The sequence below is a fragment of the Nicotiana sylvestris genome, chromosome 3 (assembly GCF_000393655.2).
Source record: "Nicotiana sylvestris chromosome 3, ASM39365v2, whole genome shotgun sequence".
NCBI classification, from domain to species: domain Eukaryota; kingdom Viridiplantae; phylum Streptophyta; class Magnoliopsida; order Solanales; family Solanaceae; genus Nicotiana; species Nicotiana sylvestris.
In genome coordinates, this window is record NC_091059.1 from 106,040,851 (window position 1) to 106,065,941 (window position 25,091).

Consider the following 25,091-nt stretch of genomic DNA (forward strand, 5'->3'; position numbering starts at 1 on the left):
CTTTTCTGTTTCTCTTTCTTCCACCTAAGCTTACTGAGGTGTTCTGAATGTCTTTCGAACAACTCATGATTTTGCCTGACTTGATTTCCTCTTCCACTAGCTCCCCTATTTTTAACACATCTTTGAAAGGCTTTCCCAAGGCCGAGATCAAATGACTGAAGTAGGTGGGCCCCTAGGCTTGTAGGAAAAGCTCAACCATTTCTTCTTCACCAATCGGGGTATTGACTCGAGCAGCTTGCTCCCTCGATCTGAGCGCAAACTCCCTAAAGCTTTCCTCTGGCTTCTTTTCCATTTTATATAGGGAAGAGCGGTCTGGGGTAACACCCGATTTGTATTGAAAGTATCAAACAAAATCTTGAGCCATGTCACCCAATGTAGGCCACTTACCAATATCTTGACGATTATGCCATTCCAAAGCTGACCCGGTCAGGCTCTCACTGAAGTACACCATCAATAAATCATCTTTCTCGCCAACACTTCTCATTTCACTGCAATAATCCCTCTAATGGGCTACCGGATCTCCACACCCATCATACAAGTTAAATCTTGGCACTTTGAATCCCGCGGGCACGCGAACATCAGGGGACACAGACAGTTCTTTGTAAGCCATGCTACCCTGGTCTCCCCTTCTTTGTTTGTTCTTTAAGGATTGTTCTATGACTTTCAGCCTCCTGGGTATCCCATCTCGCCCTTTTCTTCCTATGAACTTTTCATTTTCAACATGAGGTTCATCCCGCGGGCCCTGCTTGTATGAGTTGGGAACCTTGTGGGCAACCTCTGAGGGGTAATATTGGGCATCGTGAGTTTTGAGTGGATGTTCATTGTTGGGGATGGTGGATAAGACAGGAGGGAAATTTTTGAGAAAGGTAATTGAAAGATGAGTGATGAAGCTACTAGGGTGGTTGGGAAAGCCATGACAAACGGGTGGAGCTGGAGAGTATGGAGGATCATCTGGCACTGTGACCGGTGTTTGGGTAAGGGTAGCATTTAAGGAAGCTAGGTGGTGGTGGGGGGTGGTGCCTTCCCAATCATCCAGGCCCAATACATGTCCGCCATGTGTTGTCTTAACATCCTCACCTCTTCAAGCAACCCATTGTCCTGTTCAACCAATTGCTTTTGGGCGCCTGTATCAACCAACTCAATTTTGTTGTTGTCTGCCATTGTCTTTTGACTTTATGTTGTGGAGAGGAGTTACTACTTCGAGAACCACAAACCAACCACCTTTTTGCTATAAAGATATCAAAAGGAACAACATGGGGTCATCCCGTTAGCGTTAGGGCATTTAACAACAAAAATATCACATTGCGTGCAATGCACCTAGCAACAATTAATGGTTCTAGAATGACTTTGAGGGTCATAAGGTCACTTGGCATCATCCCAATGTGTCCATTTGAATCTTCTCTTTTCTTTTATTTCCTCGCACTTCTTAGCTCGCTCATTTTATTTCCCCTTTTCTTTCTGATTGTCGCTCTTTTCTTCCTTCTCAATTCTCACCTCCCATAATTTTACCATCTTTTTCTCTCTCTTTTTTTCCTTTTTTCTTTTCTTTTAAAAAATAAAAAAAATGATTCGATCGAGCTCTATGTAGGTTGCCTACGTATCATGACGCCGCATGAATCAGATCTTTGCGTAGTTCGGAAAGATCGGGAATAAAGCAAATAGACTAACGTTCTCTTTTTCCTTTTTTTTTACCTTAATAACTACTCTGATTAGAAAAGGAAAATAAAAGAAACAAATCTTTTTTTTTTAAATTTCCAGACTTAATGTGCTATAACCTATCCTATACTCAAGCTTATCGAGCATATATTTTTTCTCTTTTTTTTGAAACAAACACTCTATGGGAAATTATTCAGGAAAAGTCCTACAGGAGAAAAATATTTTTTGATTCTTTTTTTTAAGAAGGAAATTTAAAGAATAAACCAAAGAAACATATTTTGAATTTTCATTTGATATCCTGATGCAAGATTTCGAAACAAGCAATGAAAAAGATAAAACAAAATATTTTTGGATTTCAAATTGATTGCCTAAAGGAAGAAACTTTAAACAAAAGATAAAGTATGTTCTTTTTTTCTTCTATGTACAATATACTAAAGTTATAATGAAAACAAAATTTTTTCTTTTTCATTAATTTCCCAAAGAAGAACCTCAAAAGAAAATCTTTTTTTTTTTGGATTTTTGGAATTAATATCTTAGAGAAAACCTTTAAAGAGGTACTAAAAAAACAAATATTTTTTTTATTGTTAGTCCTAATAAAGGAAATATAAAAATAATTTTTATTTTAAGTCCTAGATATTAATTGCCTAAGGGAAAACCACCTCAATTTTTTTTTATTTCTACAATTAGTATTCGAAAGAAAACTTATAACGGAAATATAAAACGCAAAATTTCTTTCTTTTTTGCTTTTTTTTTTTTGGATTTTTGACTTGTAACACATTTCCAAATACAATAACAAAAGAATCGGCAAACTTAACTAGACTATTACAAACTCAAAAATCAACTAAATGACTGAATACTACTGTACAAGACTAGAAAGTAAAACATGAACAAAAGACTCTAAAATATAAAAAGCTCCTCAGGCAATTCCCGAATGCAGTGATCCTGGGGTATCTGTCATGCTCACACTCCGATAATTAGATCCACCCATGTATGAGAAAACTTAAACCAACACTATGTGAGATGAAAACATTCCCTACTAGACACACGCAAGACAAGGTTGTGATCATTTTTCTAAAATTAACCTATGTAGCTAAAAGTGGCTAAAAATGCAAGATTTGGCTAAGACCCCGCAAAGCCAAGAACCTAAGATTTACTAGGAAGACCGAACCCTATGTGGGCTGCCTACGTATCATGCCCCGAAAGACGAGAATTAGGTATGCGTAGTTCGGGCAGATTGGATACGGGCGAGAATAATAAAAAACAACTGACATATAGAAAACACATTTTTTTCTTTTTTTTTCGAAAAATGATGAAACATATAAAATCTTTTTGTTTTTTTTATTTTTGAAAAATGATAAAAAGTGCAAAATCTTTTTGAAGTTTCCATGCTCTTTTTCTTAATAAAATGTAACAAAAATATAATTGGGCCCTACTCGCTTCATCCTCACACTTCAGCCTCTCTTTTTTTCTTTTTTTTCCTTTTTCCAATCGCCCTCAATTATCATTGGTCCGCCAAATGACCCTTTTACCCTTGAAGAAATGCAACATGTAGCACATAGGATGCATCAAGATGGTCTTTTATTTTTTTGGGGTATGCCTGTCCTAGACGGACCCAATCCCTGTGTTGAGTCCCCAAAGTTGAATGCACATGATGCAAACAAACGTTCCTATTAGGGATCCGGCATGAGGTTGAGTTATTCTAGGTTCAAAACCTGGGTATATGTTCTAGACTGTGTACCCGAGTGGATAACTCGAGCCGAGGAGGGGGCTACGTACCGAGAACCAAAAGGCCATCCGGCTTAGTAACTTGTCCGAGCCTCTTTCTTATTTCAAGGTATGACACTAACAGAATAGGGAGTCTCGACCAGCGAGCACATCCCCGAAGATGAGAAGAGAAGGGTTTTATAGCAGTTTATATACAGTTTCAGATAATATCAAAGCAGTAAAAGCATCACTTAGCACATTAGGCCCAAACATGTAACAAAATCAGATAAAGCCAAATATAACAATTTATCTAAGCTTGAATTCTGAACCCTGAACCAGAGATTCTGGGTTCGATCCCCAGCAGAGTCAACAGAGCTATCACACCTCCTTTTCACCTACACCCCCCGTAAGGGTATAAGGGAGTTTTTTCAATTTAAGTGACAATCGAAACGGGATTTATTATTAAAAGATTCAGAGTCGCCACTTGAGAGATTTATGGTGTCCCAAGTCATCAGTTCCAATCCCGAATCGAGGAAAACATTGACTCTGTTTAACAGTCTGCGAACACAGAAATCCGGGTAAGGAATTCTGTTAACCCAGGACAAGGTATTAGGCATTCCCGAGTTTCGTGGTTCTAGAACGGTCGCTCAACTGTTATATTCAGCTTAATTATCTGATTTTAATACATGTTTTAGCCTATGGTGGAATTTTAACTTTATAACAGCTTTTATTCATTTTTATTTTTTTAGGAAGATCCAACGTCATCTAAAAAACATCTTGAACCACGTCACATAAATGCACCTGCGGTCCACGATACATTTATCTAATGTTGTTGAGATTTTGATTTGGGTCACATAAATGTGCACCCGAGTTTAGAAATTAAACATCACAACTACGTCACGGGAACCATACCCATAGCTATGATGATTTTTATTATACACGCGCCTAAAGCAAACTACGTTCTATAATAAGCATGACCTGATTAATTCATACATAATCGCATGATATATGTCAGCGAGGCATTTGAGGTGGATTGGGAAAGTGTTTTTAAACTCATAGATAAAATACTCAAGCTAACAAAATTCGTTCCACACATTTAGAGATGAATTAAACAATTAGGCATAAAGTAAATCCAAACTGTCTTGCACAAAACATAAGTTCACGAGAATCATTTTTAATACGTTCACGAGAATCTGAAAACGTGAGAATAGCATTTAACTGACTATATACATCTTAAGTCATTTTGGCAAACTGAATTAGGAGATACCTAACAAAAGATTAAACCTCAACCACAAACAAACTGAATATTCAACATAACATTTTAAAAAAAAACTCAGTGAAGCATTCCTAAACATAGAAAATAATAGTTTTCATTCACCACCACAACCAAAATAAAACTAACGGATTCTAATTGAAAATGCAATAACAGCAGCAATAATAGAGATTCCATGTTAAATGTAATCTAAACCAAAAATCAATATCATATTTATATCACCAAATTGAAGAGGTAATAAGAGAATAAAGAGATGGACCTTAGCTGCTGCTTATCTCTTAACGTGTATAACAAACGAAAATCTTCGATACAGCAATTCAATAACAAACTAAAGGCCTGAACCTTGAACCGGAAACAGAGCTTCGAACGGATCTCACCCGGACAACCTCGAAACTCGCCGGAAAGTTAAAAAAACCAGCCGGATCTGAAAGCCCGGCGAGAATCGAAAAATTGCACGCACACGCTGCTATTTCCGCGACGATGAGCTGCAATTTGAGCTACTATTTTCATGTTCTTAGAGCTGGTTCTACTGCTGGTTGCAACAAAGATTGGAGGTCAATTTTTGAAGGAAGAAGACGAGCAGCTGCTGCTGCATTTTTGTCGCATAAGCAGCTGTACTTTCACTGTTTCTTTGAACTGTTTGAACAACTAAACTCGAGCTATTGCATTGCTGGTTTTGCTTCCCTTTGGCTGAAGCTTAGAGGTGATCTCGATTTTGCTGTGCTTTTAACTGGTATTGAAGTTGTTTATGGCATTTTCCGGCGAGCCGTTATGAACGGGAAGAAGCAGAAGCAGCGATGGGTGAAGGGAGATGGGCTCATCGGCATCAAGGCTGTTGTGCTGTCGATTTTCGCTGCTTAGGTTTCAAGTCTTGGAAATCTTGTTGTTAGGTTGCTGCGGCTGGTCTGTTCTTAGGAAGAAGAAGGAGAGGGCTCCTAGGGTTTCTAGGTCTTTTTCAGAGGAAGATGAAGGGGAAGGTCCTCTCGGTTTTTTGGTTGTCCATACAAATCAGAAGAAAACGGCTCATTCCCCTCCTCCCCTTAAAGTCTCTTAGTGTTAGTCTATATAAGCTTAGGGTCTAGGTTTATATTTTGTGTATTTTGCCAATTAGTCCCTAGTTTTTTTTTGTGTTAAGTTCTTAGGATCTTTTTATTTATTTTTATTCCAAAGAAGAGTCTAAAAGGGTCCTTAGGCTTAATAGACTAATCCGACTTGGGCCAAGAACTGCGTTCTAAAACTCTTAAAATTATGATCCAACACCTTAATTGATTCATTTTAAAAAAAGATAAAAATACTACCCCATGCAAAAGCTAACATGAAACTATTATATATTTTTTGTATTTTCAAGATTATGTAAAGATAAAAATAAGATACTATTTTGTATATTTTTTATTTAAATTTATGAAAGATACGTAAGCTAAAATATTTTTTGTAATTTTCCATTTTTATGACGAAAATAAAGGAAAGAAATCAAAAATAGTTGAAATAGCTATATTAGGCCTAAATTAAATATTTACATGCTAAAGTATAAAAAATCTTGGGGAGGGTCAAAAATCACATGTCTACAGCTGGCTCGAGTTTATATCTGCGAGATTGTCAGGCTTCATGGTGTGCCGGTATCTATCATCTCTGACCGGGGTACGTAGTTTACATCACGGTTTTGGAGGGCCATACATCATGAGTTAGGTACTCAGGTTAAGTTGAGCATATCATTTCACTTTCAGACGGACGGACAGTCCAAGCGCACTATTCTAATACTTGAGGATATGCTTTGTGCCTATGTGATGGAGTTTGCGGGTTCTTGAGATCAGTTCTTGCCACTTCCGGAGTTTGTCTACAACAAGAGTTATCAGTCGATCATTTAGATAGCACCGTATGAGGCTATGTATGGTAGGCGGTGTCGATCTCCAGTGGGTTGGTTTGAGCCGGGCGAGGCTAGGTTATTGGATATAGACTTGGTTCAGGACGCTTTGGAAAAAGTTAAGGTGATTCAGGATCGACTTCCCACATCCTAGTCCAGACAGAAGAGTTATGCAGATCAGAAGGTTCGCGATGTTGCATTCATGGTTGGAGAGCAGGTCCTGCTGCATGTGTCACCCATGAAAGGTGTTATGAGGTTCGGGAAGAAGGGCAAGTTGAGCCCAAGGTTTATTGGCCCGTTTGAGGTATTGCGGCGTGTTGGGGAGGTTGCTTATGAACTTGCCTTACCTCCCTGCCTGGTAGGAGTCCATCTGGTATTACATGTTTCTATGCTCCGGAAGTGTCATGGCAATCCGTCTCATGTGTTGGATTTTATCTCAGTCCAGTTGGACAAGGATTTATCTTATATTGAGGAGCCGGTAGTTATTTTGGATAGGCAGGTTCGAAAGTTGAGGTCAAAGAACATTGCTTCAGTGAAGGTTCAATGGAGGAGTCAGCCAGTCGAGGAAGCGACTTGGGAGACCGAGCATGATATGTGCAGTCGTTATCCTCATCTTTTCACCACTTCAGGTATGTCTCTACACTCGTTCGAGGATGAACGATTGTTTTAAGAGGGGGAGGATGTAATGACCTGGCTGGTCGTTTTGAGAGTAATAGCCCCGATCCCCTATTTACTACTTTCCCCGTATCATTTTTTGCATATGTGACTTGTCGGGAGATTCTGTTTTTAGTTTCGAGTGATTTGGGACACTTAGTCCCCGAAACAGAAGCTTGAGTCTTAGTCCCTAAAACGGAAAATTGAGTTCTAAGGTTTTGACTGTAGTTGGAACTGTATGAAGACGACTCCAGAATGGAGTTTCTTCAGTTCCATTAGATCCGTTGGGTATTTTGGACTTAGGAGCACGTCCGATTATGTTTTGGAGGTTTGTAGCTGAGCTAGCTTGAAATGGAGAAAGTTAAATTTTTGGGAAGTTTGACTGGAAGTGGACGTTTTGATATTAGGGTCAGATTGCAATTTCAGAAGTTGGAGTAGGTCCGTAATGTCGAATATGACTTGTGTGCAAAATTTGAGATCAATCGGACGTGGTTTGATAGGTTTTGGCATCAGTTGTAGAAGTTTGAAGTTTCAAAATTTATTAAGTTTGAATTGGAGGGTGATTCGTGATTTTAACGTTGTTTGATGTGATTTGAGGGCTCGACTAAGTTTGTATGGTGTTTTAGGACTTGTAGGTACCTTTGGTTGAGGTCTTGGGGGCCTCGGGTTGATTTCGGATAGTTAGCGGATCGAATTAGAAGTTGGAGGAACGACTGAAGCATTGTAACTTCTGGTGTAATCGCACCTGCGGTGGGGTTGACCGCAGGTGCATTTTGGAGAAGCCTGGCTTGTGGGCACAAGTATGAGGCTAGAACCGCAGAAGCAGAGCCGCTCCTAGGGAGAAAGGATCGCAGAAGCAGAAGGCAAGCTGAGTGAGGATTCTGCAGAAGCGGACAAAAGTTCGCAGGCGCGCACTCGCAATTACGGCCTTGAGCTCATAGAAGCGGACCAGAGGATTTAAGTCAAGTCCATACCTGCGATGGAATTTCAGCAGGTGTGGTACCGTTGGTAAGGCTATATGTCCGCAGGTCCAAAGATCGCTGGGCAGAAAAGAGGGATTTCGAGGGTTTTATCCCATTCTTCACTTTGGGTTTTTGAGAGCTTGGATTTGGGCAATAATTTGGGGGATTTTCAGAGGATGCTTTTGGGTAATGATTCTTAACTCATTTATGGTTATATTCCACTAATGTATATTTGATTTTATCATTTAATTAAAGAATTTAGTCGAGAAATTTGGGGGGAAAGTTGGAAACTCAACTAAGTTTTTGAGTTTTGATTCGGATTTTGATATCGGATTTGGATAATTTTGGTACGAGTGAACTCATGAGTGAATGGGTGTTCGTATTTTGTGATTTTTACCCCATTCCAAGACATGGGCCCCGATCGACATTTTGGGACGATTTTCTAATTTCTTGCTTAAGCCTTGGTTTCATTAATTAGATTAACTTTTTATAGTTATATTTATGATATGTAATTGCTTTTGGCTAGATTTGGGCCATTCGGAGTCAGAAAATCGTGGAAAAGGCATTCTTACTGATTGATTGAGCTTGGTTCGAGGTAAGTGGCTTGTCTAACCTTGTGTGGGGGAAATCCCCTTAGGATTTGGTACTGTTATGGTATGTGAGCGATGTGTACGCGAGGTGACGAGTGCGTACACGGGCTAATTGTTATAAAATCCGATTTTTACTGAGTAGTAACCTGTTTTCATCTTAACTGAGTTATACCGGTATGTGTAGTTATCCTGTTTAGTCTAATATCGTATGTCTACATGCTTTAACTGCTTATTTGAATTCTGTGCAGCATGCCTAGTTGATTTTCCTATTTTTTCGTTGATATGTATCAGTCTTAACTGTAGAATTCTTACTGTTAATTGTTGTATTTATCGGTTTGAGTTGTGTATTTACTTTTGGGACTACGAGGCGGTACCTCGGAAGATCTCCTGCACATTTACTTTTGAGACTATGAGGTGGTATCTCGGGAGATCTCTCTGCACCTTTACTTTTGAGACTACGAGATGGTACCTCAGGAGATCTCCTTGCATATTTACTTTTGGGATTATGAGACTGTATCTCGGGAGATCCTCTACTTGTTTATCCCTGTGTGCTATACTGTTATTTGTTGTGGTTTCCTCTTTGTTAATTCTAGTCTCTTATTACACTGCAATATTTTTCTGCCTTATTTATTTTATATATATATATACCAGTAGGACCCTGACCTCGTCGCTACTCGTCCGAGGTTAAGCTTTGTACTTATTGGGTACCGATGTGTTGTACTCATGCTACTCTTCTGCACATATTTATGTGCAGATCCAGGTACTTCTTATCAGCCACATCATCGGTGAGTAGTGACAATTTGGAGACTTCAAGGTATATCTGTCGCGTCAGCATACCTCGGAGTCGCCCTCTATTCCCTCATATGTCATTTACCTTTCCGTACTTTTTCTTAGACTCTGGTATATAGAGATACTAGCTTTCTTCCGTAGCTTGTGACTTATGATTTTCCGGGTTTTGGGAACTATGTATATACTCTAAGTGTTGGTTATTGCACATGCCGAGTGACATTTTTTTATCTGTTGTTTAATTATCTGTTGCAGTTAGATGTTAAAGTTTTGCTTTTATTTTCGTTATTTCGCAAATATTACGGTTACCTAGTCGTAGAGACTAGGTGCCGTCACGACATCTCATAGAGGGAAGATTGGGTCGTGACACAGGGTGTGTTTGGTAGGAAAGGATATAACGCTGTGGCATACACCCCTACCGTAAACAAAGTTAAGAAAAATGTCTCCAACCCTAATGGTTGTTCACTGTGGCATCTGACCCCTCAGTTATCCATGTTATTATTTTTATTGGTCCCACAAAAAAATAAAACCTTACCTTAAAATTCGGTCGTTCCTTATTATCAGGGGGAACCAACGTAGTAGTGCCATGTTCATTTGAATTCAGTATTTTCAGCGCAAAACATTAATTTAAGGGTGTACAAACCGAACCGAAAAACCGTAGCAAACCGAAAAGTCAAACCAAACCAATTAAAAAATCCGACTAGGTTTGGTTTGATTTGGTTTGGTATTGAGCAAAATAACCCAAACCAAACGGACATATATATATATATATATATATATACTTTTAAAATTTTATATAAAATTTTCATTAAAAAATGTCTAGAAATATTTGGGATTCTCTTGCGGAATATAATATTTAATAGTATATGAAGTGCTCCATATTTGTTAATCTTAAATAATGAATTGTACGATCACTTTCTCATCAAGTGTTACTGAAATGCGTCAATCTCTTTCTTATTCCATATTCATATCATATGTTAAGATTTATTAAATTCTTATATCTTTTTCGAATGTGAAGTGATAATTATTATTTAGGTATCATATTGATTTTTATGTTTAATTACTAAATTCGGTTAACACTGAAAGTATACATCAATGAAAAAATATTGTCAGACGACTAAAAATTAACCATTATGTGTTACTAAGAGAATTCTCCCATAAGAATATTTTAATAGATATATGTTTGTCAATTTTTTATATTTTTACTAAACATACATTTACTTATAAAAAATTTAACAAAGTAAGATTGAAATAATATTTAATTAACAAAAAACCCGAAAAACCCGACAAAACCGAACCAATCCAAACCGATATAGTTGGTTTTGTTTGGTTTTGATAAAACTGAACTAGTCCGGTCCATGTACACCTCTACATTAATTTATATGTAAAAAGTATCTAAAATGAGAATAAATAGTAGATATGAACCCATAACTTTAAAAATAGAATACATTAAATATTATTTTTTTAAAGGTTGAACTCATATAATTCAAATCCTGGATCTGCATCTACTTATAACTAATCAATTATAAGAAAATTAAAAAAAATACGGTATGTGATTTTTCCATGTTCGCCAAGCCCCCATTTATACTTTACAACTTGTTTGGATGGTTGTTGCCTATTGTTACTTTAAATACAATGTTTGTTTTGATTGTTACTTATACTTTATTGTATCGTATCGTTAAATCCGTTGTTACTTAACGGCGAAAAGTATCACTTTATGGAACGGCGAATTTGGTGTGGTGGCGTTGTTACCTTATTTTTTCCTCTCATCTTGTCTTTCCTTATTATTAAATAATTATATTTTATCTTTTATCCTACTCTTTTATATAATAATTGTACTTTGTATCCTATTTTTTCTTAGTAACATTACAAGTTTATTTTTTATATTGTTGGTGCATAACATTATGAAACGATAGTAAACAATACAATCTATCTAAATATTTTATTTATTAAATAATACAATATAATATATATTATAAAACGACATGTAACAACAATCCAAACAAGCTATTAGTGGCATATCTATATTTGGTAGGAATTGAAAAACTTTAAAAAAAATTCTTTAGCAGCAAAAGACAGCCCCACAATCTTGAGGTTCATGTCATTATAAAGTAAGAAAAAGCAGAGCTTGAGCTTGATTGGCGTTAGGCATGAAAACATGGGTCTAATAAATATTTACCTACTTTAGTTTCCCCCACCCCGGTATCAAAACGGAACAAAAACGTCAACGTTAAAAAGGACTGATACATCGGGTAGAGCTTTCACTAAAATGATGAAAAACTTACTAGAATTGATATTTGCCTATAAAGCACACAAAGAGCATAATTGGCTATGAATCTTGGTGAGGGGTAGATACACAGTAAGGTCGAAAAGGACTTGGAAACTAACGTCAATCCTTGTATCACCGTAAAAACGAAGGTGCAATTCATATATGAATTATACAGGAGGATTTTTGTATAGATCAAAATCTGACTGTTACAGTTGAGTTGACTAACGTCCACCCAAGCGATAGGGTAGTAAAAGACGACATGACCCACTCTATATCCGGCTCTCTCAACACCCGTCGAGTCAAAAGGATCAATGTCTAAAGGACGGCCAAGGCACACCTGGTGTAAGAGAGCGTCGGACCAAGTAAATTGCAAATGTGCATTGACTATATATAGTAAGGGAAAACCTTCGATAGAGGGGCTCTCTTTTCGATCCTCTCCTATAAGTTCTCCTCTTGTAATCTTTAGTAGGAGGGAGTAATCTCCAAAAAAAAACATGTAAAACTACCTCTCCCATTGATTAATGGGAGCCACAATGACGAATTTCAATAAGATCGATTATATCTATTTCATCTTATATACTATTTATTATGTTAGCTCATTGATCTGAAATTTATTATGTTTGACTAAGATTTACCCCTTCATTTTCTTTGATTGATTTATTCAAAAAGGTTCCAATATCTTTTGAGGCAAACGATTTGGCTCCGTCTGTGGGGATTTCTTAGTGAAATTTCCTAGTCTCTTCCAGATCGAAGACAAGAAACACGATTATCCACCGAAAAGAGCGCTAAGGCAAAACCCAACCCACGCAGAACAAAGGCGCATCATAGAAGGGGAAGGAAAGCCGAGTAGAGTCACTGATTTCAGAAATCCTCGCCTCATCAACCATCGAAATGCCAAACAAAACGAGCAACTTTACAAACTTGCTCTCATTTCACTGGTCCATCGGATGAGGTTAAGGAAATTATCATTTTAACTCACCTTCTGCTCTTTGCTCAAGCAGGAACACAAATGCCGTGCGGGCGAGCAAGCAAAGAAACATCTCAATTAAAAATGAGAAACTACCACAAGACGATCGAAATACCGCCCGCCGGTGGCACCTCTAAGCCGGAAGGCAGGAATCAGACAAGGAAACTGCAATGTGTGCGCAGAGCGAACATAAGCGAAACAACAACGTTTCGTACTCTCCGATGTTACACTCTCTAATGCAAACAATGTCAAACGAACTGGGACTCCCCCAGAGGATGTCTGATTCTCCAAAAACTGGGACTGACGACGGGTTACTATTTCGATAAGTTCGAAATACCCTTTAAGGCAAGGGCCTTCGCCAAAAAGAAAAGTTCGACCTCGATCGAACGACGACGGGTTAATATTTTGTTTAGTTCGAAATAATACCCTTTAGGGCCAAGGGCCTTCGCCAAAAGAAGAAGTTCGACCAAGATCGAACGACCACGGGTTACTATTTCGATAAGTTCGAAATACCCTTTAAATCCAAGGGCTTTCACCAAAAGAAGAAGTTCGACCATGATCGAACGACGACAAGTTACTATTTCGATAAGTTCGAAATACCTTTTAAGGTCAAGGGCCTTCGCCAAAAAGAAGAGTTTGACCTCGATCGAACGACGAAAGGTCACTATTTCGATAAGTTCGAAATAACACCCTTTAGAGCCATGGGCCTTCGCCAAAAGAAGAAGTTCGACCACGATCGAACGACGACGGGTTACTATTTCGATAAGTTCGAAATACCATTTAAGGCCAATGGCCTTCACCAAAAAGAAGAGTTTGACCACGATCGAACGATGATGGGTTACTATTTTGATAAGTTCGAAATAACACCCTTTAAGGCCAAGGGCCTTCGCCAAAAGAAGAAGTTCGACCATGATCGAACGACGACGGGTTACTATTTCGATAAGTTTGAAATACCCTTTGAGGCCAAGGGCCTTTACCAAAAAGAAGAGTTTGACCTCGATCGAACGACGACATGTTACTATTTAGATAAGGTCGAAATAACACCCTTTAAGGCCAAGGGCCTTCGCCAAAAAGAAGAATTCGACCTCGATTGAACGACGACAGGTTACTATTTCGATAAGTTCGAAATAACACCCTTTAGGGCCAAGGGCCTTCGCCAAAAAGAAGAGTTTGACCTCGATCGAACGACGACGGGTTACTATTTCGATAAGTTCGAAATAACACCCTTTAGGGCCAAGGGCCTTCGCCAAAAGAAGAAGTTCGACCACGATCGAACGACGACGGGCTACTATTTCGATAAGTTCGAAATACCTTTTAAGGCCAAGGTCCTTCACCTAAAGAAGAATTTCGACCACGATCGAATGACGACGGGTTACTATTTCGATAAGTTTGAACTAGCCTTTAAGACCAAGGGCCTTCGCCAAAAAGAAGAGTTTGACCTCGATCGAACGACGACATGTCACTATTTCGATAAGTTCGAAATAACACCCTTTAGGGCCAAGGGCCTTCGCCAAAAGAAGAAGTTCGACCACGATCGAACGACGACGGGTTACTTTTTCGATAAGTTCGAAATACCCTTTAAGGCCAAGGGCCTTCGCCAAAAAGAAGAGTTCGACCACGATCGAACGATAATGGGTTACTATTTCCATAAGTTTGAAATACCCTTTAAGGCCAAGGGCCTTCGCCAAAAAGAAGAGTTCGACCACGATCGAACGACGACGGGTTACTATTTCGATAAGTTTGAAACACCCTTTAAGGCCAAGGGCCTTCGCCAAAAGAAGAAGTCTGGCCACGATCGAACAACGACGGGTTACTATTTTGATAAGTTCGAAATACCTTTTAAGGCAAAGGGCCTTTACCAAAAAGAAGAGTTTGACCTCGATCGAACGACGACATGTTACTATTTAGATAAGGTCGAAATAACACCCTTTAAGGCCAAGGGCCTTTGCCAAAAAGAAGAGTTCGACCTCGATCGAATGACGACAGGTTACTATTTCGATAAGTTCGAAATAACACCCTTTGTAGCCATGATCCATCACCAAAGGGAAAAGTTCGAAATATATCTAAGGCCAAGCACCGTCAGTAAACAAAAAGGGAAGAAAAGACCGGTCCTCTCCATACGGGAATTCATCTCGCGCCAAAGTCACAAAAAAGCGAAAACAAAGATAAAGTACGAGGCAAATAACAACGAAAAAATTCTTCTTTATACAAGGTCACCGCGCTAACGACAACAGATTTCATACGGCCCAAGACAATAATAAAAAAAAGAGAAAGGATCAACAACAATCGATGATGAATAAAAAAACAAAAAATAGACTAAGACAACATTCTTTCACTCGGTGTCATCACCGCCACCATCATCTCCGGGAAGCTCTCCCTCATCATCCGTGCCCTCTTCGACCTCCGGAGTCGTAGAGTCATAACCACAGTTGACACGGGCCTCCCACGCCTTTGCTCGTGCTTCTTCATATGCAGCCTCAGTAATATTGCCCGCCTCCCACAGACTCTTGTATATATCCCGCTGAGCTTCAGCATGAACCCAAAGCTCGTGTAGGCGGTGGGGAACAACGGTAGAGGAAGACTCAATCTGAGCCAACAGTCGCTCCTTTTCAGCCTTGAGGGTGGCGACCTAATCTCCTAAGGTCAAAGCTTCTTGATCGATCTCACCAATGCGCTCATTAAGCCTCGCCTCCATTAGAGTTGTCGTCGCTCTCTCCGACTCTTGCTTAGATTGGAGGACACAGATAGTGTTCTCCAGGGCTGCCACCCTTGCTGAAGCCGCAGACCAGGCACTCTCGATACTCTCCAGCCCGATGACCTTTCTCTCCAACTCGGCCATCTTTCCCATCCACTCTGCACTCATCGCCTCGGCCTTGATAAGGTTCTGTTCCATTTCGGCCTGCATTGACCTCATCCTCCCCTGCAGATAGTCACACTCTGTAGCCACCCCCTTTCCCACCTCGAGCTCTTCATCCTTCACGCGAAGCTACTCTTCGAGCACACTGTTCCTGCGAATGGCCTCCATCAACTGCTGATCTCTTTTCTTTAATTCCTCGCTGAGGGATCAAGCACCAGGATTCTCCCTCAGTCGCTCGTGCATCTCTCGGCACTTGTCGCGATAGCGTCGATACTTTTCCAACATATTCAAGAAAAGCTTGGCCCGAATGTCGGCCCTGCGCATACTCTCCACTTCCACCATGTACGTCTGAAAAACGAGAAGGTGGGTTAAAGCCATATCAACAAGAAAAATGGGAAAAGTTTAAAAGACGAGGGGAGCGTACTCTCAAACCCATAGCGGCCACCTCATTCATCAAATCGACAAACGATATCTCACCAACAAGGGACCTGCGTCCAAATTTTTCATAAAAGGCCGACCAGGTGCGAACCCCTACCGTATGGGGAAGGATGGCGCTCACCCACTCGTGGATACCTTCGACAGATGGAGGCGGAAATTTCTCGGCTGCAGAGACATAACAGGGTTTAGTACTGTAACGGAAAATGGTCGGGTATATCTCTGACTAAAAGCATAAGAAACTTACGTGCAAAGTTTCATTTCTCAGGGAACCCCATTAGATCCGCCACAATGAGCTCAGTCCGCACATAGAAATAATTCTCATAGAAACGATGGTTAGCCCTTTCGTCCATTTTCACCACCAGACTCTTCGACCCCCGAGGACGCATGTGAAGCATCGTGCCGTAGATAAGCTGAGGGGAGAAGATATTGAGCATGTGATCCAAGGTGATCTCACGACTGACGAGTTCCGCAAACTTGAGCAACATAAGGAACACTTGTACAGGTACGGCGAAAGTTGGGTGGGGCATACCTTATAAAAACAACAGAAGTCTACCACTAGGAGAGGGAGAGGAAGTGTGTATCCAATAAGAAAAGGGTAGGCGTAAAACATGCAGTACCCAGGGCGGTCAGAATGAACTATGTCGTTTCCTATCGCCGGTCGCATGTCGACTTAACCGGGGATCCCCCACCTGGCTTTCAACTCTGCAATGTCTTCTTCTCTCATAACAGAAGGGACAGGCTCCGACTCCGCCCCGGCGTGACTACTGAAGTCGGTTAATTCTCTCCCAGGACGAGGCAAAATCTCAACTACCGACGGGACCTCCTCGTCTTCTACCTCTTCTGCCCCCTAGTGGCCTGAGCAATATTTTTCGGTGCCGGAATTGTGACAGGGAGATCGGTGCGTGAGGAATCACTAGCCATTTTGTCAAGATGACGCGGCAAAAAGACAACGCAAAGAAAGGATGAAAATTTTCAATTAACTGAGGGCAAACAAAAACTCAGAGTATCAGGAAGAAAGTATATCTGCAGAATTCTTTCGAGTAAAAGGCAAAGAAGTGTGTCAATCGAATGATGAGTTCCTTCTATTTATAAGAGACACAAATCCCCCAAGCACGAAACCCAAGAGTCGCTAATCAAATTTGATAGGGCATGAAACATTTCAGTTCCCTAGGAACGTGTGTCATAATGGCGGCAACCATGAAATAACGCTTTGATACCAAACGACGTTTCGGTTCTGAAACAGTGGCAACGGTCCAAGGGTATCGAAAGAACGCCGTCATCTCACTTGAAACCTAAGTAATGTAACTAAGGAGCGAGAAGTCAGATTTCGCTCGAATTCGTCGCAATCATGATCCGTCTTCCAGGCCCAACAGAGGACGACCTCGACAGACGGAGGGACTAAATGTATTGGTCAAAATCTGACCATCACATCCAAGCTGACCAACGTCCCGCCCAAGCGACAGGGCAGTAAAAGACGATATGGCCCACTCTACATCCGGCTCTCTTGTTACCCGTCGAGTCAGAGGAGCAATTCTAAAGGACAGCCAAGGCACACCTGGTGTAAGAGAGTGTCGGACCAAGTAAATTGCAAAGGTGCCTTGACTAGGGATGTTCATGATTCGGTTTGGATCGGTTTTTCCCTAAAAAGAAACCAAACTAAGTAAGTCGGTTTTTAAAATATTAGAACCAAACCAAACCAATTAAGTCGGTTTTTCTCAATTCGGTTTATGTCGGTTTTTTGGTTTTTTCAGTTATTTGTCGATTTTTTTTTTAAATATAAGACATACACTACCAAACACATATTCTGGCGGCCACATTTTCAATGTAACACTATCAAATCAATTACCCTTTGAGAAATCTATTATTTACCAAAATATATTGATGATAATTGAATCAATGATGAATAATTTAAGGACTCAATTAAAATATGTTATTTTTAACACGAGATGGAATCTTACACTAAACAAAAGAAAACTACCAATCAAACTAGAATGTAAAGATAAAGAACTATATTAAAAGTGCAAACTATTAACATTTACCATAAATATTTTGAAATTTTGTATAACAATATACATATATATAGGCGTAATAATAAATTTGAAATAGCTACTCATATAGTCGGTTTGGTTCGGTTTTTTTCTGATTAAAACCAAAATTAAACCAAATTTGATCGGTTTTTAAAATTCAAAACCAAAACAAAACCAAAAAATAACGAGTTTTTTGGTCGGTTTGGTTTGGTTTGGTTTTTCGGATTTTTATGAACACCCCTAGCCTTAACTATATATAGTAGGGGAAAACTTTCGATAGATGGGCTCTCTTTTCGATCCTCTCCTATAAGTTCTCTTCTTGTAATCTTCAGAAGGAGGGAGTAATCTCCAGAAAAACATGTAAAACTACCTCTCCCATTGATTAATGGATGGGAGCCACAATGACGAAATTCAATAAGATCGATTATATCTATTTCATTTTATATACTATTTATTCTGTTTAGTTCATTGATCTGGAATTTATTATATTTAACTTTTGATTGATTTATTCAAAAAAATTCTAATATCTTTTGAGTTAAAATTTTGGTTCTATTGATCGCGAAAAATAATACTCCCTTGGACTTTCCCAAGTAAATTCTCGGTACATCCAAAAAGGCAAGTTTAAAAATATTTCCGTGAAAGATAAGCACGAATATACCTCGGTAAATTTACATGAGGATTTGTTAAATTTACAGGGATTCCGTTAGCCGTATATTTAGCTGAAAATATTTTCCTGCAGATTTAATTGGCGAGTTAATTACTCAAAAATTTACATGAAATTTTATTAGGTGTGGATTTACATGAAAATTTCTTCCTGTAATAATTTAACTGATTTCTTTATAGCGAGGCAGCAACACGTGATCAGAACATGGACAAACCCCCCCCCCCCCCCCCACATTGTTCTTTTTCTATTTGCTCACGATTCCAACGCTTATCCATCCTTTCCATTTCAACGTGTATAGCTACTGCTGAATTTCCTTTTGATATTCTGTCCGTTCCACTGAAATCTCCCATTTTGGAAATCTAAGCTCTTTAATCAAACTGAGGCTGATTTAATATGAAAGAATTAACATTACCGTTTAAATTAAAAATAATCAACGGATAATATATAATTTATATATAATATATTCATAATAGGTGTATAATGTGTATATTTTATGTATACTAGTTAAAAAAACAAACGGTGAATCCAACCGTTAGTTGTGTAAAGTGTTGGAATTTGGACTTACGTTAATTGATTATAGCCTGAAAGGATAGTGACGTGGCTCAAGTGGTGGATAAATAAAAGGCCTAATATTAAATATTGTGTGTGTGGATAAGTGAGGCCCAATAACTATTGGCCTGTGATGGGTAGTCACTCTTTATAAATAGAGGTCAACCCCCCTTTCCCTAGCTATTAGAAAACCCTAGCGTATTCTGCCTCTTGAATACGTGATAAAGGTAGACGTCTCATCGCTCAAGTTCTCCGGACTGTGAGAGCGTTGAGCTAGTGGATCGTGGATGTTGGTCTCAGGCGTAATCGCCGTTGCTGCCGCTGTTGAATCGATGGAGTTGAACAGTACGCTTTCTTAATCTTTAACTCAAGATTATGATTTTATATTTGTATGATTGTGTCTTGATCTCTACTATGGCTGCGATTTAATAATCTTACAGTTGGTATCAGAGCCACCATAGTCAGGGATTAAGATCAATAATTAATCTTGAATTTAAACGAAAAATAATTGTTATAAGTTTCGACGATAGTTCGACATTGTTTTTACCGAAAAATTATCTAATCTCTATGTTGTTGCTAACATCATAAAGGGGTTAAAGTCCCTTATTTGTTAAAGAATTCTGATTCTTATATGTGGACTTGTGATTGATAATAACAAATTACTGGCGGCGGTCAGAAGCCCTAGGTGGCTTAGTTAATTGAATTATTCCTATTTTGTAAAGAAATAGAAAGATTCCTTTACTTAATTTTGTCTCATGTGATTTGTATTGAATTAGATGTGATATTGGAATAAAAAATTCCTTTTATAAAAATTAGATCTTGCCATGTTTACATGGAAAGCTACAACTTTGATCGGTTTGGTATATAATTGGCGATCAATTTTCTTTTTGTCTTATCGAAGGATATTCTGTTCATGTCCAATATAACAATTGTATTAAAGTCTGTGTTTAATGTTTTGTTTGTACACGAAGTATGGAATTCAACTAAAAAATGATACTGAACAATTCAATCGTGTACGGGCTTATTCACATGTATATGGTACTACTTAAATAAGAATTTATGATTAATAAATAGTTCTACCAAAGTGGTCTATTTATTTGAAGTCATTGAAAATTCTTAATAATCTTATACATGTGAAATAATATAATATATGTGGATTGAGAATTATGATTAATAAATAGTTTCACCAAAATGATCTGTTTATTTGAGTCATTAAAATATTCTTAATGCACATGTATAAATTATCCTTAACAGAGTGATACGCTAGTGTTGGAGGTTTATCTTTTTGATACTAGTGACACCAAATGAATTTGTGAGATAAAATATTGTATTTCAACCCAAAGGATGAATCTTAATATCTTGGATTCTCATGTATATATATAAAATAAATAAATAAGGATAATTTGATGTAAGAGGAGGTTTTGTGTCTCTTACCTAAAAGAAGGACACAATGTATGCCTTGTACTTTTGGTCTTGGATAATAGGGGGAGGAGGTTTTGTATCTCTTGCCTAAAGGTGGGATGCAATGAATGCCTTGGAATCCTTGATTTTTTTTAAAGGGGAGACAGTTGCATCTTCCACCCAAAGGAGGGATGTAATTGATGTCTTTGACTATTTTGGTTTATATACGCATGCCCATAATTCTATCTAATTTTGTGTTGTTTGCTTATATAGCTGTTAACAACATAACTACTCAATTGAATTCCATTGAAACTCTGACTAGTAGCAACTACAAGAAGTGGAAATAGGATGTTGAAACAGTGTTAGGTCTGATGGACCTGGACTTTGCATTGACTGAACAAAAACCTGCTGAACCTATGACTACTAGCACTGCTAATGAAAAGGCTAAGTATGAGAAATGGATGAAGGCTAATAAATTGAGCCTTATGATCATGAAGAAATCCATTTCTGATCACATAAAGGGTGCAATTAAGGATAATGGAAATGCAAAAGATTTTCTGAGTGCCATTGGACAGAAATCCTAGAAACTGACAAAGCTGAGATAGGTAGTCTGATTTATTCCTTGTCCACCATTAAGTATGACCTTGTAGGTAGTGTCCGTGATCATATTATGAAATTGGTTAACATTTCTACCTAACTGAACAATTTAGGTGTAACCATTACTGATGATTTTCTTGTTCACCAATCTCTAAAGTCCCTTCCTGAGCAGTTTAACTAACTTAAGACAACCTACAAAAGGATAAGTGGAATGTTGATGAGCTTATTACTGTTTGTGTGGTAGAGGAAGGGAGGATCCAAAAGGAGAATGTTGAGGGTGTAGTAAACTTTGTTAGTTCATCTAGGTCAGCTGCTTATCCCTCTTATAAAAGAAAAGGTGGCCCCAAATTTCACAAAAGGAAACATGGTCAGTCTCATCATCCAGGTGGTAATAGTAGTCATACTAATAAGCCTAGTATTAATCAAGGTGAGTCTCATAATCCTCTTGGTCCTCAAGCTGTAATTAAGAAAGAAATCATGTTCTGGGATTGCAAACAAGTAGGTCATAAGAAAGCTGGTTGTCCTCTGAAAAAGAAATCAGGTAATCTTTTGGCTTTTGTCTGCTTTGAAACTAGTCTTGTTCATGTTTCTTTAAATTCTTGGTGGTTGGATAGTGGTGCAACTGTTCATGTAACCAATGACTTGCAGGATCTAGTAAGTAGACGGAAGCCAAAAGAGGATGAAACCAGTGTTGTTGTGGGCAATGGGCTCAAAGCAAAAGTAGAGTTTATAGGGACATCTATTTTACCTTTTAAAAATAATTCTAGTATTTGTTTAGAAAATACTGTTTTTGTACCGTCTATGAGATAGAAATTAGTTTCGGTTTCTCTTTTGGACAAAGCTGGTTATTCATTTCAACAAAGTAATGGTATTATTAAAATTTCCTTTGATTCACATGCTGTTGCTGATGCCTTTTTAAGTGATGGTCTATATCGCTTGAATGTATTGAATGAAACTTTTTCTGCAATACATGTTGAAAATATTACCCACAAAAGGTCTGCTATGAGTAAAACATCTTACCTATTATGGCATAGGCGTCTTGGTCATATTTCTAAAGAAAGAATTGAACGATTGGTAAAGGAAAATATTTTACCTGTTCTTGATCCAAAAGATTTCGAAACTTGCGTGGATTGTGTTAAGGGTAAAATGACCAAGGTCAAGAGAAAGGGTTCCACTAGGAGCTCTGAACTCTTAGAAATTATTCATACTGATATTAGTAGACCTTATGTACCTACTTTCACTAATCATAGGTATTTTATTAATTTTATTGATGACTTTTCAAGATACTATTATATATATCTTTTAAAAGAAAAATCTGAAGCACTTAATAAATTTAAAATTTATAAGACTGAAGTTGAAAAACAACTTGGGAAGTCCATTAAGATAGTGAGGTATGACCGTGGTGGTGAGTACTATGGAAAATATGATGAGTCTGGTCAATGTATGAGGCCTTTTGTTTTATTTTTGCAAGAATGTGGGATAGTAGCATAATATACCATGCCAAGTACTCCTGAGCAGAATGGTGTGGCTGAAAGACGGAATCGTACTCTCATGGAAATGGTGAGAAGCATGATGTCAAGGACTAGGCTACCTGAGTATCTTTGGGGTGAAGCCTTAAAACAGCTAACTATATCCTTAATAGAGTTCCTACAAAATGTGTCTTGAAAACTCCATTTGAACTATGGAAAACCCCAAAACCTAGCTTGAATCACTTTCACATTTGGGGATGTCCAACTGAAGTTCGTATTTATTCACCCACAGAAAAGAAAAATAATCCTAAAACTACCAGTTATTTCTTTATAGGCTATTCTGATCACTCTAAAGGTTTTAGGTTTTTCTGTCCTGGGCGTGGCACTAGAATCGTTGAGTCTATTGCAAAATTTCTTGAGCATGATGTTTGTGATTGTGATTTTTTATGTGGTAAGGAAATTGTATTGAAAGAGAAGGAAGTCATTGTCCCTGTTCCTGTTGTACATGAAAAGGTGGTAAACCAACCTATTCATGAGGGGGAGAATCAAGGAAACAACGATGCAGATCCCATAGTTCCCGAGCAAAATGTTCACCATGAACCACTCCGTAGGTCACAAAGAGAAAGAAAGTCTGCTATCTCTGATGATTTTATCGTGTATGTGACTGGAAAGCTTAGTGATACCGAAGAGCTGGTCGATCCTTTATCATATGCTCAAGCTATTTCCTCTCCATTTGTTGATAAATGGTGCGAGGCAATGAAAGATGAAATGCGCTCCATGGAATACAATAGAGTGTGGGAGTTAGTTGAATTGCCTGTAGGATTTAGGCCTATTGGTTGCAAATGGGTGTTTAAAACTAAAAGAGACTCCAAGGGAAACATAGACCATTATAAAGCAAGGTTGGTTGCTAAGGGTTGAACTCATAAAGAAGGTACTGATTATAAAGAAACATTTTCTCCTGTTTCATCCAAGAATGCTTTTAGAGTTGTGGTGGATCTTGTGGCCCATTTTAATCTAGAGTTATACCAGATGGATGTTAAAACTACTTTCCTGAATGGGAGTCTTCTTGAAGAAGTTTACATGGTTCAACCTGAAGGGTTTAAAAAAGCTGGTAAAGAATATCTAGTGTGCAAGCTTAACAAATCCATATATGGGCTTAAACAAGCTTTTAGGCAGTGGTATTTGAAATTTGATGAATTATTACAAAATTTGGATTTGTGAAAAATAAGCTTGATGAATGTGTTTATCTTAAAATAGTTAATGAGAGTTTCATTATTAAGGTTCTCATGTTGATGATATTTTGCTTGCCACAAATGATTTGGGCTTGATGATGAGATCAAATAATTTTTGTCTAGGTTTTTTGTTATGAATGATCTTGGTGAAGCCTCTTTTGTTCTTGGGATAGAAATTAAAAGAGACAGGTCACATGGTTTATTAGGTTTATCACAGCGTTCCTACATTGAGAGTGTTCTTAAAACTTTCAATATGCAAGACTATAGAACTGGTGTTGCACCTGTTGTAAAAGGGGATAAACTTAGTAAAGATCAATGTCCGAAAAATAAAGTTGAAATGAGAACCATGAAAGATGTGCCATATGCAAGTGTTGTTGGTTGTTTGATGTCCATACAGGTTCGTACAAGTCCTGATATTGCATTTGCTGTTAACATGTTGGGAAGATTTTCTTCTAATCCTGGGTGGGCACATTGGGTGGCTGCAAAGAAAGTAATGAGAATCTATGTTGGTTGATCCTTTGACTAAAGGTCTTAGGCCAGTAGTGTTTAATGAACATGCTAAAAACATGTATATTTTAGAGTCTTTTGATGTGCTTTAGTCAGTGGGAGTTACTTTGTAATTGCTGACTGAGATATTGTTTTTTTTATAAATTTTAATTTTATGCAAGCTTGTGTTATTTTATATTTGTTATGCTTATTGACTAACATGATAATTTATTTATTTTTTATTTCCAATTGGATATTGCATAAACTCATGATATCTTTGAGTTTTGCTGCTTGTTGCCTTGATTATCCTTGGCTATGTGAGTAGTGTGGCCACTGTAGAGTCTATAATCTTTTTTCAAAATAATTTTCTTAAAACTCAAAAGTTTTAAAATTGTTTTCTTGTCCTCAATTAATGTTGGCGTCCAAGTGAGAGAGTGTTTGAATTTGGACTTATGTTAATTGGTTATTGTCTGAAAGGATAGTGACGTGGCCCAAGTGGTGGATAAATAAAAGGCCTAATATTAAATATTGTGTGTGTGGATAAGTAAGGCCCAATAACTATTGGCCTCTGATGGGTAGGCACTCTTTATAAATAGAGGTCAACCCCTCTTTCCCTAGCTATTAGAAAACCCTAGCGTATTCTGCCTCT

At 38.2% G+C, this 25,091-nt stretch overlaps 1 protein-coding gene across 1 annotated transcript; it reads left to right on the forward strand.

Moving 5' to 3' along the window:
• The first annotated feature begins 21,029 nt into the window (after nt 1–21,029).
• LOC138887797 (uncharacterized) lies at nt 21,030–24,470 on the forward strand. The gene is made up of 6 exons (XM_070169583.1): nt 21,030–21,219; nt 21,500–21,975; nt 22,066–22,505; nt 23,087–23,623; nt 23,708–23,902; nt 24,080–24,470. Exons 1-6 carry the CDS (start codon nt 21,030–21,032, stop codon nt 24,468–24,470), a joined length of 2,229 nt encoding a protein of 742 aa, XP_070025684.1.
• The last annotated feature ends 621 nt before the right edge of the window (nt 24,471–25,091 follow it).